The 12,912-nt window shown below is 39.7% G+C and overlaps 2 protein-coding genes across 2 annotated transcripts; one reads left to right on the top strand and one right to left on the bottom strand.

Annotated features, from left to right (window-relative positions):
* Positions 1–779: 779 nt before the first annotated feature.
* LOC144649316 (homocysteine-responsive endoplasmic reticulum-resident ubiquitin-like domain member 2 protein) lies at positions 780–7,286 on the bottom strand. The gene is made up of 8 exons (XM_078508793.1): positions 7,052–7,286; positions 6,875–6,952; positions 5,419–5,502; positions 4,724–4,869; positions 4,211–4,369; positions 3,256–3,641; positions 2,625–2,698; positions 780–1,774 (listed from the first exon to the last, which is right to left on the bottom strand). Exons 1-8 carry the CDS (start codon positions 7,196–7,198, stop codon positions 1,571–1,573), a joined length of 1,278 nt encoding a protein of 425 aa, XP_078364919.1. The 5' UTR covers positions 7,199–7,286; the 3' UTR covers positions 780–1,570.
* Positions 7,287–8,664: 1,378 nt separating this feature from the next.
* LOC144652169 (uncharacterized) lies at positions 8,665–11,285 on the top strand. Its single transcript, XM_078512182.1, has one exon. The coding sequence runs from the start codon at positions 8,665–8,667 to the stop codon at positions 10,291–10,293; it is 1,629 nt and encodes a 542-aa protein (XP_078368308.1). The 3' UTR covers positions 10,294–11,285.
* Positions 11,286–12,912: the final 1,627 nt, after the last annotated feature.

Below are 12,912 nucleotides of genomic sequence, written 5' to 3'. Positions count from 1 at the left end.
TCTCACCCCCCCCCTCCCAAGGTACGACGAACATCCCCGTCACCTTTATATGAGAGTTCCCCTTTACTCCTCCCCCTTCCCGTGGCGCTGGGAAGCATGCAGTCGCGTTTAAATAAACACCTTTCAACAAAAGAAGACTCGGTGAACGACAGAATTCCTTGCAGAACAACGGAAACGTCCCCACGCTCCTCTCCTCCCCAACTTTCCGAGCTTTATTTTCTCTTCTTTCAGTACGAATATGAGTCAAAACTAGAGATAAAAGTTTATTTTGCTCACCTTACAAGGTAGGTAACTCGTTACTTAATTGAAAATCTACATAATAAGTTACATTTCCCATCATATTTACACATTTTTTTCCAACCCTTTGTACACCCTACATTACAACTATTTCACGGTCTCTGACTGATCAAATGTCTGAATTGTATTTTAATTTCTAATCTGAACCACACAAAGTGAAAAATAATACCTTCTTCGCTGAAAAATACCTCCTCAAAATAGCAGTTATAACTATAAGCCTGCAATTGGCGATTCTTGGTCAGTTCAGTTGCAAGGCAACATGTCATCTGTACCTGAGCAATCAAAATCTGACTACGGTATGATTAATTCTCTTTGCTTAACTTCTAATGAGTGTATTGTGGGAAAGTTTTTCAAAAGAAAACCATTCAACAATTTTCATTAGTTTCTCTTCCAGGGGGTAAGCCTTACCTCCTTTAAAACTATTGGAGAAAAAGTATATCTGTATCTCCCCCCCCCCGTTCCTAAACTTTCCAAGGAGGCAAGTAGTAGTATAAGGAGTCTGATTGCTTTAGTGTTAATTTTCCGATTTCAGGGACTTTAAATTCTCCAAGGTAAAAAAAAAGAAAAATAATTACAAGAATTTTGAGTACCAAATTGCAAGTAAAAACACTGATCAACTTTGCAGAAAAAAAGGTGGAGTTAAATACAACGGTTTGGTAGGGCATATGGGACGTTTGTTGAGGTGAAGACACCTTATTTTAATCTCGAAACGTGGCCTAAAAGTTATGGGAATATCCCAAATTTATAATGCAACAATTTCCAGAATATGTATACATGTAGATACTGGTAGCTGTAAGTCAGTTTTTGTTCCAGCGACTACTATCATTCTGTGACCTAAAAAGTACCCCGCTATCCTCTTGTCACAATTCACTCTACACTAAAAAGGGAGAAGTCATACCAGCAATAGAATTTTGTGAAAGAGATTGTACACAGCAACCTGTAAGTTGGACCTAAACACCTATATTTAAGAATTGAACAATTAGAAATTTTCTCATGTACATTTTAACATAGCTACATTTTTTGTACTTATGCTAGAAGTGTATAAAAATATCTCTGACTTTTTTGTTTGTTCTCCATACAACTTAGATACCTAACCATACACTTAATATAAACTTCAAGAACTGCCATTCATCTTCTTGGTCTTAGCTGAAGGCGTCCTTACTTCTTCAACCTTATCATCCACATAGAAATATTTCATAAATAATCTGAGTGGGCTGCCATGCGAATAACAGTAGAATTGTTCAATAATTCTGACGCAAAGTTCCTTGATGTATTAGTTCTGAACGGCAGGTCCATTCGGGAACAGTGATGTGAAAAATGAAGTGACAAAGTTGTAGGCTACAGTTGTGGCTGATGGTCCAGGGGGAGGGGGAGGTGGGGCTGGTGGTTCTAAAGTGTCATTGGCATCATTATTCTCGCTGTCTTCAGTGTTGTGTCCTACATTATCAGTTGTATCTCCTTGGGGTCTGTTTACAGCCTGAATAAGAAGCAGGGGAAATCCAATGTTAATAGAATACATAACGTAGCACAATAAGTAGCCCATCCAGTGCACTCAGGGTTTTCAAAACAAGCCGGAAACTGCCTGAGTATTGCCAGCTACTTTATTATAATTATGTTGCCAGGTACTCTGTTTCATAGCAATCAGCTCACGACAAACAAGCTTGGCATCACAGCTGCCTACTCTTCCAGTTGCTGACGCCTATTTCAAAACATTCTGAAACCACTGTGCACTAGCCATTAGGCTACTGTGCCTCCCACCTGCAATTCCTAAAGGCTTGGAAAATACAATTTCTCACACACAACTGGTAGGTATGCCAAGCCGAAGCATGCAAATTTACATTTACTACTAGCTAGTAGCTATGCCAAGCCGAAGCACGCCTGACCTTTATTAATAACAAGATTGTAACTTGGGTAAAGAGATCAAAAAACAATTGTGACCTGAATACAACCTGAACCAATGTAGCTATAAAAACTAAGCTCACAACAAGAGCATCGCAAGCACGAACATGAGGAAAAAACGCGTGACACCTAAAACTACAAAACCTACAGGGCCTAAAAAGGGGGTGGGTGGGCGGGGGTCAGGCAAGGCGTACGGCAACAAGAAAACTGAACACTTCCGAAAATCATGTGACCTAGACCCCCTGCACACTAGCACCCAGACTCCCAGCCGTGTGTGAGAAAAACGTTTTCCGCTTAATTCGTGCCTCAGCCAGCGGAAAACAACACGTATGGTATGACCAGGGTAAATAAATTACCATACATAATAAAAATGTGTGTCAAAGAATAACAGACCAACAAAACATAAACATCATTTAAATAATACATACCTCCTGTTCTTGTCTCTGGTCCTGTTGTGGTTCTGGCGCTGGTGCTGGAGGTGGAACTTGTTGACGATTGTTTTCTGGAGAAGCAAGAAGCCAAGGTTGATGACAATAATTCTCTTAAATGTACATCACAACCGGTAATTTTAACTTGCAGACAGGCACATATAAACAACCTTAAACACTATGTTTAGTGACAACAAACGCTGTCATGATCGCAAAGTCATACAAGTCACCTAAAGACAAGTACCGGTAAGTCGCCTGTGGCAACCGGGCTCTGCTAGAGCACAGCTCTGTACATACTGTACTTTGATGTAAACACGGCAAAATTAATATCCATTGATTGCATATATTTTCTTTCAAGATGGTTTTGGTTTTAACATATTTTTTGCAAGTACAACTGACATTTTGCTACTGATAACTGTACATGTACGATAATTATGTAGACCTCCCTAGGATGTTTCAGAAGATTATTAATAATAAGTTATATTATTACTGTAGACCTTGGAACACTTAAAAACAAGGTTTAACAAGGTTGAGAACAACAGAAACTACACAGAGCAAATATACTTAAATTGCAGGATGTAAAAATGTAGGTTCAAAGATTAATATCACATTAAATTCTGCCAGAACCTACCTCCATTTCTTCTGAAGATCTGGAAAATCCCAGATTGGTACAAGTAGATTAAAACAAATGTAACAACCAACACCAGGAAACGACTCGTTGACGAGTAAAACCAAAATATGCTCAACAAGATTCCTATCCGACAAAGAGTGTAAATCTTATCCAGCCAGTCACGATTTGGATTCTCTTCGTCTTCATCTTCGTCAAACAGAGGTCCTGCATTGGCATTTGCTTGAACATTTTCATTTGCTTGTGGTTGGGGTGCCTGTGGTTGCTGGGCAGCCTGTGGGGGAGGTGTCTGTGGGACATGTTGAGGTGGTTGGGTCATAAATGGTGCTTGAGGTGCAGGAAAATTTCCTCCCTGTGGGAACCATGGGTAGGGCATTTGTGGATATCCACTGTGGACGGAAAGGCATAAACACTTCACATTTACCATTTACTCGATATGAAAAGCATCTATAGAACACAAACTGAATGTACATGTACAAAGTCGCCTATTATTGTGCTAAACAATAGAAACAAGTAATATGGCATTAATTGTTTCTTTATTTTGCCAAACTACCGGTACTATTCTCTCTTTACAATGTATGGAGAGAATAGAGCTTGCATGGTGATATACATGTACCGGTATTACAGAAATTATTTTTATGCCACTGACTGCCCCTTCATACATGTGCACAGATAAATTTATTTCTGCAGAACAACAATGTAGTCAGGGCTGTCATAAACTAGGGTATCCGAGATACAGGTTATCTTGAATCTGGTTGGCTATCTCGGGATATTTTTTTATTGTTTGATTCAAATTTTACAGCAAAGTACTTTGTTATTAGACAGCTTCCTGGGCCCATATCAGTTTAGGACTCAGAGTTCCAGCATGTGCCACCTTGAATTCCTTTCTACATGAAATGACAGGGTTAAAAGCCTTGCAAGTCTATTACATCTACATTATCATATGTAAGTCACTTACTAGTTGGGTGGCATGTACATGTTAGGTTGAGGTATTCTACCCGCTGCCATTTGCTGAGCAAACATTTGCTGCATCCAGTAGGGTGGTGGCATGAATGGTGGCACAACATAGCCCTGTCCTTGGGCAGGAAGATTGTAAGCAGCATTTGCCATCTGTTGGCTGCGACAGAAGACAAAAGAATTTTAAAAAAAAGTTCTGATACCACACATAGAGGTATGTACATGTTTGTACTTTCAAACTTCTACATCTACTAAAAATTGCAGATATAATGATTATATCTACACCAGACGTTACACTGCGTAAAAGTAATGCACATAGCTTTATAGCTCCATTGGAAGAACACTGCACTGGTAATGAAAAGGTTTTACTGTACATTCAAATCCCACTAAAGCCAGAAGTTTCATCAACACAACTGTGATCATAACTTCCACATTTCATTTCAAGCTTAAATTTAATTGCTGTGTTTATTAAAACACAAACAAGTTTAAATTGAAGTTATGATAATATACTTACTGGTACATATTAAACTGAGGATATGTGGGTGTATTCGCTCCTCTGTATCGCAGTCCATCAGTGGCTGTTTGTGGTGTAACAGGGGTTGTGGAAGCCGTCTCTGTAGTTGAGGTGTTATTGCTCGTTGAAGGAGTACTGGGCCCCTTCTGAAATAAAATTTGTCATGGTTGAATAGTGGTACATTGTTAAGGCAAAATCAGAATAGTAGTAACCAAGAGTTCAAACTGTTGTCTTGTTTGGCCGTCAACTCACACAGGCTCTCATTCACCCTCATTATTGACATACAATCTTTCAGCAACATGTGCTCAGCCTACTGCATTACTTCTCTTAACTCTCTGCATCAGTCATGATTATCATTTGGACTGCAAGGTAGTCTCCTTGGCAGCCAATTGGGTGATTCCCCCTTGACAGGAGCTTAAACCCAAACCACATACTTCATTTACAAGGTTTACAGCTTTGAACACATGCATGTAATCCCGAGCAAGTCATGCCAAAATTTGCTGACTACAGTAATCAAAAGTTGCGTCTCTAGTGTCGGAAACCTAGAATGGACACCAGTATGCCACCTTCTGAGTTTGATGCATGCTGGACATTAAAATAATACAATTAAGTTTACTTTAATATTTTGAAAAAAAAAAATCATCATAAGGCATTTAAGTTCAAAACAAGAATGTTCAGCAGTTTACAAAACTCACCGTTGCTTGAGAATTGGTTACTGATTTGGTTTCTGTTTTCATTGGACATACAAGATGTACAGTGTGATGTTTTCCATCTTCATGCTGTTGACAATACAATCAAGGATTTAGTACATTGTCAACCTGTAACGTAATGTCATTGTAAAGTAACATTTAGAAGATTTACAGTAAATGTGTTATAATATGGTTTGTGAAAAGAAAGGTGAGTCCTTTCCTTGCTCACTCCTTGGAGTTGCTCAATGCTCAAATTCAAATGCTGGGCTGAAAGCTTGCTTAGGCTGTGTACAGTTTGTAATCTCACAGAGCATGAAGAATGAGGAAAGGATAACGAATGGAAATTAATATTATTCCTCTCTTTATAATGTGTTCATGTTACTAAGACATCCTCAAACAGAAGAATCCTGATTTCTCAAACCCTTGGTTTGAGATATCTGGAGTTTTGAGAAACCAAGTTTTGTTTCCCTTAGATAGTACTTCTCTGTAATTTTACCCCAATTTCTCAAAGCAATTTTCGTTTCCACTGGAAATTAGGATTTAACTGCAGTTTGAAATATACCATACAACTGCCACAATTTTGTTGCAACATAAGTTACAGTGTAGGCCCAATGCTGCATCTACTTGTAATACATTTTTTGTGCACAATAAACAGCTTTTTGGTTCACCTTGTCCCACACTTTCAGGTAGTGCAAAGCATCAACTATGTGCTTCACAGATATCTTACAAATCTTGTAAGCTGTTATCATAATTCTTTATGTGCAAGGCATGTACATGTATGCACTTTATCATGAAATGGTCATGAACTGCAGTGGCTGATTTTGTTTTTGTCATGAGTTATAGTAGTTGGTCTAAAAATTTGATAAGATATTGATAATTTAAATATTTTTAAAACAATTTAATAGTCCCTCTCAAAATACTGAATGTGAGCTCCATAATATACTTGTTCGACTTGAATACAAATCAGTGCACTTCAGTTCAGCTGTAATTCCATTCAAGGCTAGACCACCTACGATTTCAAGGTTTTTTTGACGTACATCTTTATGCGAACCAAACTAACCGTAAAGGTTGATATGAAACAAACAAATCGTACCGTAGGACAACTTAAAATAAAATTGCAAAATAAGCTGCTGAAAAAAGATTGCCAAAGAAAGGAAAAAATGTTCATCAAGTAAATACGTAGACAAGCAAATACCTGAGATATTTACATGCAAACATGTTCCTATATATGTGCGGTAAAAAATTACACTATTTATTTATGTGCGTCGTGGGAAGACCCTGTTGGCGGTTTAAAATGATACGAAACCCACCCTTGAATAAGTATTCCAACATGATAAAAGGAATTAAATTAAAATGATACAGTCAAGTTTTTAACTATGTCCTTTTCAGCTGAAACTGAAAGCAATTTACTGACCAGTGAAGAATAATCGAAGTTCTCGAGTACAATTTTTAAGCTGCTCACCTCTCGAAACACATCTTTAAGGATCAAATTATCGTTGAGTAGCTGCCCTGAATAAATGATTCTCTGATGCTGGCTTTCCTTTATAAAACAGAAGCAAGACGACAATCAGTATAAAGTTCACCTGTTTAAATATAGAAAAAGGTTTGCGAACGCTGTAAACGGAAGTCAAATCCCTACCGGTTGGGTTGGATAAACGCTCGAAAGATGCCGTTTCAATTGTTCTACGGACCACTCTAAAGCACAATCTATCCTCAAATCGTCCACCTTTTGGTTGGGAGTCTTTACAACTAAAGTGACAGGCGAATCGAAGACCAAACTAGCCATAACGTAACTTCAAATCTTCCTTCTGTGCTTTGCTGTCCTTCTTCACAACAATTTCGTCACGTGATGTCGTGGCACCGACTGGTTGGCCATCTATTCCCATGATTCATCACGAGTCTCGTTTGTGACGTAATCTTTGCGTATGAGGCAAGAAAAATTAACCAAAATCTGAGCACCTGAGTCTACAAAATCGTTCTTAAGACGTGTAAGTTTTCACGCAAATACTTTTATTTGTGAGATAATAAATATACCTGAAATACGTATTTCGCAGTACCTCGCGAAGGAAGATTTGTTGTGCAATATTTTGGTGGGAAGGCATTGTTATGACTTGAACTGACAGTTTGCGTGAAAATTATCTGACTATGCCCTCCCCAGGCAGTACGTAGTTTTTCACGCGGGTGCTCAATTAGAGAACGCGTGACGAGCTCAAAAGTCTGCATAGGGGGCTAAATTATTTCTAGAAACTGCAAAAATTGTAGGTCGTGCTGAGAATGCAAATCTACATCGCATTTCTTTTTCGATTTGAGCAAGACCAGATTGTGCCCTCCCCAGGCAGTAGTTTTTCACGCGCGTGCTCAATTATGAAATGTGTACCGAGCTCACTGAGAACATCTGCATAAAGGGCTAAATTATTTCTAGAAACTGCAAAAATTGTAGGTCGTGCTGAGAATGCGAATCTACAATCGCATTTCTTTTTCGATTTGAGCAAGACCAGATTGTTGCTCAAGGACTGCCCTGAGCTCCGACCACAGCAAATCGATAAAATATATATATATTTTTATTTGAGGTAAAATGTAACTGAAAGAGACAGTCTGTTCGCTTCTAGTCTAGTCTGTGGGCCTTAGTAACAAAACAAATTTCTATTTCTTAAATTTACATAACGGCTTAAGTAACGAATTTATTTAACAAAAATGAATTTTTAGTCGTTGTGCAGTAGTTACGCCAGATTAGCTCATTTCATCACCAAGCCTCGTGTTCAAATTGCAAACTTGTAAATTTTTTCATGAGTGATATTCCAAAGCAGCAACGATGAAAAAAAAATACCCACGTGAAAACTGCGGGGGAGGGAAATAATACACGTAAACGAGGCTTGGCGGTGGATTTTTGAGCACATGACATCATCATGCAGACGACCTATTGTTCTGCTGGTTTATAAATATGTATATACAAGAAAGAAACACGAAGTCCACGTGACACGCCTGGTTTTAAATTCAGCAATGTTTGGTTGGGTTTCTAAACTCACCCACCTCTGACTAGAATATTGTAGGAAGGTCAGAAAGCTCTGTGTGGTTTACATGTCACATAACGCCCATTTTGTGGCTAAAGCTACGAAACACAGTTATAAAGTTACCCTCGCTCTTGAGCTCCTCCGCAAGCGTTGCAAACGGTGTTAAAAGCCGTGAGTTGGAACAAACTTTCAGTAGTTAAAAAGCATTTAAAATCGCTTTTCTGAAGAGTTCGTGTCAAGAATGGTTGGAAGTACTCTTGTGGAAGTTTGCGGTGGACTTATTTTCAGTTTCACACGCAGTGTGGCAGAACACGTTAACGCCAATGAGACCGAGTTTAATTCAGAATTGTTTGGATACGATCTTCTAGAATGCACTGGCGTGGAGTGGTACTGCCAACCGGTTGACGAGCTTATTTGCCAAGAATACAGCGAGCAGGAAGTCACAAGCACTGCGTACTTAGCTTCTACCAGTATTGGCTATGGTCAAGCAAGGCTTATAAACGCCTGCTCCACAGAGAACAGCGAAGATTATGCAGACGATGTCCCACATGAAAGAGCTATGGCTTGGAAAAGCCTCAGACCATCTCTAGCTCGATCAGTTTGGAATTCTATGTACTTTGGATTTTTAATTTCTGTTTTGAGTTCCGCCGTCGTTGGCATTTTTTCTATCGTTTGTTATTACGTTTACTATCAAACTGTGCTTATTTGTCGCGCTCGTCCTAAAGAAAAGGTTCCAATCAAGATGCAATGGTATAGAACTATCTCCGAGATCACAGCATGCACGTTTCTTTATTTTTGGTATTTTCTTATTACACTGTTTTGTTTTAGGCCTTATCAAATCATGGGATTGAAACGAAAACTTTTCTTAATATCTTTCGTTTTCTACGTTCTGGATTCACTAAACCGTGGAATTCTTCAAGGACTCGGTATTTCCCACTCTGAGATGACGTTTTCACAAAAAATTCCTGGAAACGTTTTTTTCGTGTTAATGATCTGTTTACAAACTTGGATCCTCGCTAAACATTTCTATGCAAGATCTGGAACCGCCAAGAAATTCAAGACGATGGTACTGCTGATGGTACCATGCGGATTTGGTGTCGTTGCATGCCTTGTCGTAGCATATTTCATTTATCCAGAGTACAACAAGCAAAACAAAGCCGGCAGAATCAACATTGCAGTGTTCACCCCTCTCATCACAGTTGTGGTAAAGAGTGTCTCGCGCCTTTGTGTACAGCGGTTATGGAGAATTACTCATCCGGGGTCTTCATTTGTGCTACTAGCTCCGCAGTATTATGGATGGGCCGTGATGCTAAGGCTCTTACAAGTGGACCTCGGCAGTTTAAAATCAATCGCTTTGATCGGAATAATCCATGGCTTTGCAGAGGTCATAGAACGTAGCGTGGCGATTTTGATAGACTACATTCATCATCAAATCTATGAAAGAAGACGGGTTCCCTGGGGAAGTTTTCGTACTCCTCGTCGCGAGAGACTTGCAGCGGACATCGCTATACTGAGCATGCTACTTGAATCAAGTGCTGTTATCTCCGTGAACGGTTTCTTGCACCTACATGAATATTTCTACACGGACAACAAAACACCACTGCATTTGCTTCAGTCATTTGCCATCACTACGTCCGTTCCACTGGCTATTGAGTGGTTTTTTACCAGTGTGTCTATAGCCATCGAGACTCGCTATCAGAACAGGCCTGTTATAGCAGTGTGGCGAAGGCAATGGAAGAGGCACCTAAAAATGGCGCTAATCAACGCACTGCCGATAGTTGCTTGGACGAGCACCAACCTGCTGATTGCTGTACAATACCGCTTTCCCAATATCAAAGACTACTGTGAAAATCCGTTCAGTCATCCGTAAGAAGATTATAGGACAATATACTTTTAGATTCACTGTGGAAAGAAATCTATTTTTGTTTTCTTCTTGCTAGTGCATGCTGAGCGTATGGAGCGTAAGGTCTGTTGTTGTTTAAAACTGCTGGTGCCCGCGCGGCCGTGTGCATGTTCTGATCTAACCAGTTGAAACAAAACTATTGTTCTCTCAACTAATCAGATGGAAATAGGGCTTTCCGCAAGTTGCTCGAAATAATTCAAACAGTTGCCCGAAATTTCTTAAAAAGGTGCTCGAAAGTTGCTCCAAAAATCCGAAAAAGTTGCTTTTGTTTAAGAAAGTTGCACGAAAGCTACCCCACAATATCGAAAACGCTGCATTTTATTAAAAAATTCCTCCAAATATATGTTAATTTCCCTTTGAAGGTAAAATTTCTAAGCAGTTTCATGCAATTGCACTGCAACAGGAAGTATCTAAATAAGATTTAAAAACAAAAATTTGTTGAATTACAAGTATTTTTTTTTTCACTGAAATCGTTAAGATATCGATGACGTCATGTTAGCTAACTAATTTTGTAAAGTCTTCAGGTGTCCCACGAAAATCTTCGGCAAACTTCGTTATTCTTCGAAAACGTTCGTATGGCCTTCAGAAAACACTCGGGCAATCTTCGAAGATCTTCGGTCTTGAAATTGTCAAAATGCAACAAGTTGCTCGAAAGGAAGAAGTTGCTTAAAGGAGAAAATGTTGCTCGAAATATGAAAAGTTGCCAAAAAGATGCCGAGCAACTTGTGGAAAGCCCTAGGTGGAAAACGTAACCCAACCGTGAATTAGGCTCAAAAATGTCCCACGCTTGCTTCCGCGTTGAAAACTTATTTTTTACTGCGAGCTGTAATAGTTTCACTACTACAATACAATACAATAACAAGCTTTATTTGCATGACTATAAGTAAATACATTATTGCAAAAGCGTACAACTAAACTAAAGCGAAACTTATAACAATAATAATCATGTAATAGGAATGAAAAAAGAAATTATTAGTCGAGTTGGAAGAGGGGGTTCCCATGCACCCACATGATACACCTCTCCAACTCACGCTTCTGCAATCCTCAAGAAGTCTAGTAAACGAATTTGCATGTTCCCACCTCCAAATATTGTCCCAAGGCCCCGCCTTGGTGGCCCACATGTTATATGGCGGCCATCTTGGCGGCCATCTTGGATTTTTGACAAAAATCTGAGGGCCTTGTTCTATTGTTTTTCTGTCTTTGATTTACATTCCAGTTACCAAATCCTTGTCCTTGTGACCCGAATCCTATTTTCCCAATGAAGATTTGCCCAAGTTCCAGTTTCCCCGAGATTTTACCCCTTCAGGCCCGTCAATTCTAGCTTCATCAATGCAAGTTTCATGAATGTTCACGCTAAAGCGTAGTCGACACTAACTTCACCGAAACCCTTGAATTCCCATTGGAACGTAAGTCGTCCACCAGAGAACTCTATCTTTCTCTGTCCTTGGCAGCTCTTTCTAGTTGATCCCAGTTGAGGAGGATATTGTGGGGTACTGAACACCACAATACCGCAAAAAGTCGGCGATTGCAGTAATAACGCGAATTAATAAGGAAAATACCCCAATGTCAAGCAAGCATGCATTGCTGCCCGGGGGGGGGGGGGTACTCCTTGGAATTTTTGGTGGGGGTGTGCCGCCCGCACCTCCAAATCCAGATCCAATTTCAGGCCAAAAAATGTCATTTTCCACACCCGTTTTCAGACCTGGACTCAAAAATCCATACCCCTTTTCAGACCTGACCTTGAAATGAACGCTGAACGGAAGTCAACGTAACAAGGATGAATAGGTAAAATTTAGCTGAAATGATATATTTTATCTATTTGTCTTGTCTCTCACCAGTTACTCGCTCCGGTTGCTGGGAAGAATAATAAGTTTATAAGCTTGCGTAAACGTTCCCCAGATAACCATACCCAATTTCAGACCAAAATTTTCAAAATCTATACCCGTTTTCAGACCAAAACGGCTCAAAAACCATACCCTTTGGGGCGGCACATACCTATATACCTTATATAGGGGAGTACCCCCCCCCCCCCACGAGCATTGCTGGCGCTTTTGTTGTCGCGAGGGAAAAAGAGAGAGAGAAACAAGCGGCGGGAACGTTTGATTAACTAGAACTACTTACAATCATTTTCTATCACGTTTAATATTAACTCGTGTAACAGAATAAAGATTTTTCAACTTGTTTCCCAGAATTTCTGCTTTATGTAGCTTCAGTTCCATGACAATCTGTTAGCGGTCCAGGCTAACGGATTGGGAGAAGGGATGGGGAAATTAACTGAGCGCGCAAACAAAAAAGGAAAGTTTCGAACCCTTACCGAGAAGCTACAATCCCGGACAAAACGGTTGAGACACTGCTAATTTTCACTAATTTTGGTACTACAGCTAATTGTTGTCAACCCCCCCCCCCCCCTTCCCCTATTTCAATGTTGTCAATGTTGTCGTTTTATGGAAACAAAGCCTGGTGAATTGCAAACCCCATAAAACAACATTGAGTGGGCGGGGGGGGGGGAGGGGGGGATAACATGTTTTTAACAAGCTTGCCAGTCAAGACATTCGCGAAAAATCTGTGAAATGCGTTTGTCTCAAC

The sequence above is a fragment of the Oculina patagonica genome, chromosome 4, assembly GCF_052425735.1.
Source record: "Oculina patagonica isolate OP01 chromosome 4, crgOcupat, whole genome shotgun sequence".
NCBI classification, from domain to species: domain Eukaryota; kingdom Metazoa; phylum Cnidaria; class Anthozoa; order Scleractinia; family Oculinidae; genus Oculina; species Oculina patagonica.
Note: the sequence above shows the minus strand (reverse complement) of the source record. Positions and strands in the feature narration are given on the sequence as shown.

Coding starts and splice junctions, on each gene's coding strand:
- LOC144652169 (XM_078512182.1), top strand. CDS start 8,665: ATGGTTGGAAGTACTCTTGTGGAAGTTTGCGGTGGACTTATTTTCAGT.
- LOC144649316 (XM_078508793.1), bottom strand. CDS start 7,198: ATGGCTAGTTTGGTCTTCGATTCGCCTGTCACTTTAGTTGTAAAGACT. Junction 6,953..7,051: donor GCGTTTATCCAACCCAACCG/GTAGGGATTTGA, acceptor TGTTTTATAAAG/GAAAGCCAGCATCAGAGAAT. Junction 3,642..4,210: donor ATGTACATGCCACCCAACTA/GTAAGTGACTTA, acceptor TTCCGTCCACAG/TGGATATCCACAAATGCCCT.